We start from the raw sequence: 3,543 nt of genomic DNA on the forward strand, positions 1-3,543 counted from the left end.
GACAATTTTAAAAGACAAGACAAACTTGATTCGAATCAAAAGTGAGCGCATGACTACATGAATGTAGCTTAAATGTCGCACCCCAACTTCAATAAATATATAGAAATAGTACGGCTATCCTTTCATATGAAAGACATAACCTTAAACGCAACTTATTATGAAAATAAGTAACTTCATCTACAAGTAAGTCAAAAGAGTATAAGTATCAAATCCGAATATATGCATTATATATGCTCTAAATACCTTGGTTTTAAATTCTATAAGTATCACGTTTTGCAATACATCTTTCATAATTTATAGCATAATTGATTCCTAATATTTTCAAGATATGAATATTCAAATTTTAATAAAAAGATAAGCTCCACTTGCCTAAGAATGTCTAAAATCAAATAGCAAAGACTACTTGAGCCAACGAACTCATAATCTTATCAAGCAACAAACAATATCAAAATTAGGTAAAACGTTACCTTAATTATGACTCAACTAAATTATAATTATTCATTGACAAAAGACTTATGCGTGCTAACAAAATGCTTGCCCAAAGTAGATTTATGCGTGTGAAACTTTAAAAAATTTCTCTAAGTAAACCTTAAAACCTTAACTAAGAGTCGATTTATATCCATCCCTACATCTACATTATGCTCTAAACTATTTCCCATAGATTCACAGCTTAACAACTCCTAAATAGAACTCCGTTTGCCTTTGTTTGGCTGTCTTGCTTCCTTAGGCCCGCTCTTGCGGTCCTCTTTTGCATTCGGCTCCCTTCCACTCACTCTGACTTGTTGTCTTGTTAAGTGCAAGTTTTGTGACACCGAATCTTTTGTAATTATTGGTTAAGCTCAATATATTCTTACTCTTCACCAAAAAAAAAAAAAAACACAAGTCCTAAATAGAAAATTGCAATTGAAAATTTACATAAATCCGAATTTATGACTTAACTTCGAAAACTATTCCAATTAAATGAACAAAGATTTCGAATCCTTACTGGATGCTACGAAACGAAGTGTATACCGACTTTTTGGGACGTCCAAGGCAAGTATACGTGAAAACTCCTCTTTCTACTCTCCTTTTTTTTTTCTACCTTTCTTTTCTTTCCTCAGTCTCTCTTTTTTCTTCCTTCCATTCTTTCCCTTTTATTCTAAGTGTACGCTCTCATTTTTTACCAGTCAAGAGGAAAATTTTGTTTGGTCGCCAAATCAAATATAGTAAAAGTTCAAGGACAATTGAGGTATCATTACCCTCTATTTATCCATTAAAGGGTATAACGAATGCCTTCATGGAACCAAACCAAAATACAAATTTCGCTGTTTTATTAGAAGAGAGACAACAACAGGACAACCGTTTGATCAAATGCTTACATTGTAAAAATTAGGTAACCCAAATATATGTCGGTCAATCTTTATTGCTACTACTCCTCTTTACTAATTCTTGTCAAGTCAGGGTTCCTTCCATTCATCTTCCAAATCAAGAAACATAGCCAGCTTCTTCAGCTCCACATGTAGCGACGGTTGCTGATCATGCATCACCTCAGTTTCAACCCTGACTACTTGATCATCAGAAGTGGTATCATAAGGAGACGAAGACATGACATTATTCTTGTCATAACCTCCAAATATGTCATAATTATTATCTTCATGCATTGTTCTATTACCAGGAAATAACAGTGAATCCATGTCCGGAAGTCCCATTATGAAATCATTATCGTTGTCAATGTTCATCAAAAAGCTCGGATGATTCTCATCACCATCATCTCCGACCAAAAGCGAAGAGAAGAAGCCCTGATTGTCGATGCTGCAGCTGTTATTCATCAAGCCTATGCCTTTGTCCACAAAACAGTGCTTTTCTTCTTGGGGTAGAACAGGAATTCCGGACATGCCGGCCACTGATGGCTGGTCTACATTAACCAGATCGAAATTATTCATGGACCCATGATTCCGGCATTGCGCAGTTTCCTCTTCATGGTTCACTTTTCTCACACAAGACTGTGGCGAGAAAGATCCGCACTTCTTGGCCAGGGTGGTGTTCCAGTAATTCTTTATTTCATTGTCCGTTCGTCCTGGAAGCCTCCCTGCAATCAAGGCCCACCTGCATGTGCATGAAAATTACGTTGTAAACAAAATAGTCGCGACAATATCTTCTGATTATATTTGTCATGGAGGAAGAGTTCAGAAGATAGTTGAAACTTCTTGACAGTGACCAGGGCAATAATGAATGAGGAACAGTTCTCCCCCAGCCACTTATTGGTTTAATTCGAGTGGACCACATGAATTACGAAACCGTGAAAGTAACTTCTAATGACACATATCGTACAACTCTTTGAGCGAGAAGACATTTAGAACCACCGAGTGCAGCGGAAAGCGGGGCACTACACTATGCGAACTTCGTGGAGTCAGCAAATGAAGCATTGCGCGAAGCAGCTTAATCTGGATCTCTAAGCGTGGATGAACAACTCAATTTGTTCACAAGAACCTCCAGAGATTGGCCATTGCGCTGCATCTCACACCATATTATCCACATAATGAACATCGATATGTCCAATGTTATGATTCATTTTGTCCACCACATCAAATAATTAACAGCAGAGTGAGTATACTTTAGGATTACGAGGTTTACAGACCGGTTGCCAAGAAGGCGGTGGAGCCGTATGATGAGATCTTCTTCGTCCTCAGTGATGTTGCCTCGTTGGATGCCGGGCCTCAAGTAGTTCAACCATCTAAGCCTGCAACTCCTGGCACATCTCTTCAAACCTTCCAAGCAACATCCCAAGATTCAAAATCTTAAAAAGATTTGCGAAATAAATGAACTTTCTCTAATAAAATCGTATTTTGAAGGAAGGAAGAAACCCAAAAAAACAAAAAGAAGACACATCGATATAAATTTGAGTTCCTACCACCTAAGCACTCTCAAATAAACTCTTTATTCCATCGAACTAAAGAAGTGAAAACATAAAAATAAAAAAAAATAAAAAAAGGGATAAAAAATTATAAGGATATAGTACCAGCATTCTGAGCAGCACGTCCCCACTTGCCTTCACCGTGAATCTTGACATAGTTGATGAGGATTTTATCTTCTTCAGCAGACCAAGCTCCTTTATTCATCCCTTGCTTTTCACAATATGGTCTCCTCACCATCTTTCCTCTCTCTCTCTCTCTCTCTCTCTCTCTTCCCAAAACTTTGTCCCTCAAAAGTTTACAAGACCGGTGCAGAACTTGTTGGTGGGTACTTCGCTTCTAAATAGTTGGCATTTTAGAAGCTGGGCTCGGTTGTAATCAGATGCATTAAATGGCAATGGACGGTGCAGGCATGTGAAAATGACATGGGGAGAGAGAGAGAGAGAGAGAGATGTTGCTTTGTTTCGTGGGTATTCCATACGGAGAGGACGGTGCGTAGCAGCATCATACATTCGAAATTTATGTTTGAGTTACTGTTCAGTGACTACAAATGGTGTGTATACTTAGAATGCGTCCAATTGAAATATAAACCCTCATCCACGAAAAAAAAAATGAAAAGAGAGAACACTCGGATTGACGGATACTACCTTTT

General features: G+C 37.9%; 1 protein-coding gene across 1 annotated transcript; it reads right to left on the reverse strand.

Moving 5' to 3' along the window:
• Positions 1-1,436: 1,436 nt before the first annotated feature.
• On the reverse strand, positions 1,437-3,131 carry LOC104424128 (transcription factor WER). The gene is made up of 3 exons (XM_010036505.3): positions 2,999-3,131; positions 2,618-2,747; positions 1,437-2,085 (listed from the first exon to the last, which is right to left on the reverse strand). The coding sequence occupies exons 1-3, from the start codon at positions 3,129-3,131 to the stop codon at positions 1,437-1,439; spliced, it is 912 nt and encodes a 303-aa protein (XP_010034807.3).
• Positions 3,132-3,543: the final 412 nt, after the last annotated feature.

The sequence above is a fragment of the Eucalyptus grandis genome, chromosome 10, assembly GCF_016545825.1.
Source record: "Eucalyptus grandis isolate ANBG69807.140 chromosome 10, ASM1654582v1, whole genome shotgun sequence".
In the NCBI taxonomy this organism is placed as follows: domain Eukaryota; kingdom Viridiplantae; phylum Streptophyta; class Magnoliopsida; order Myrtales; family Myrtaceae; genus Eucalyptus; species Eucalyptus grandis.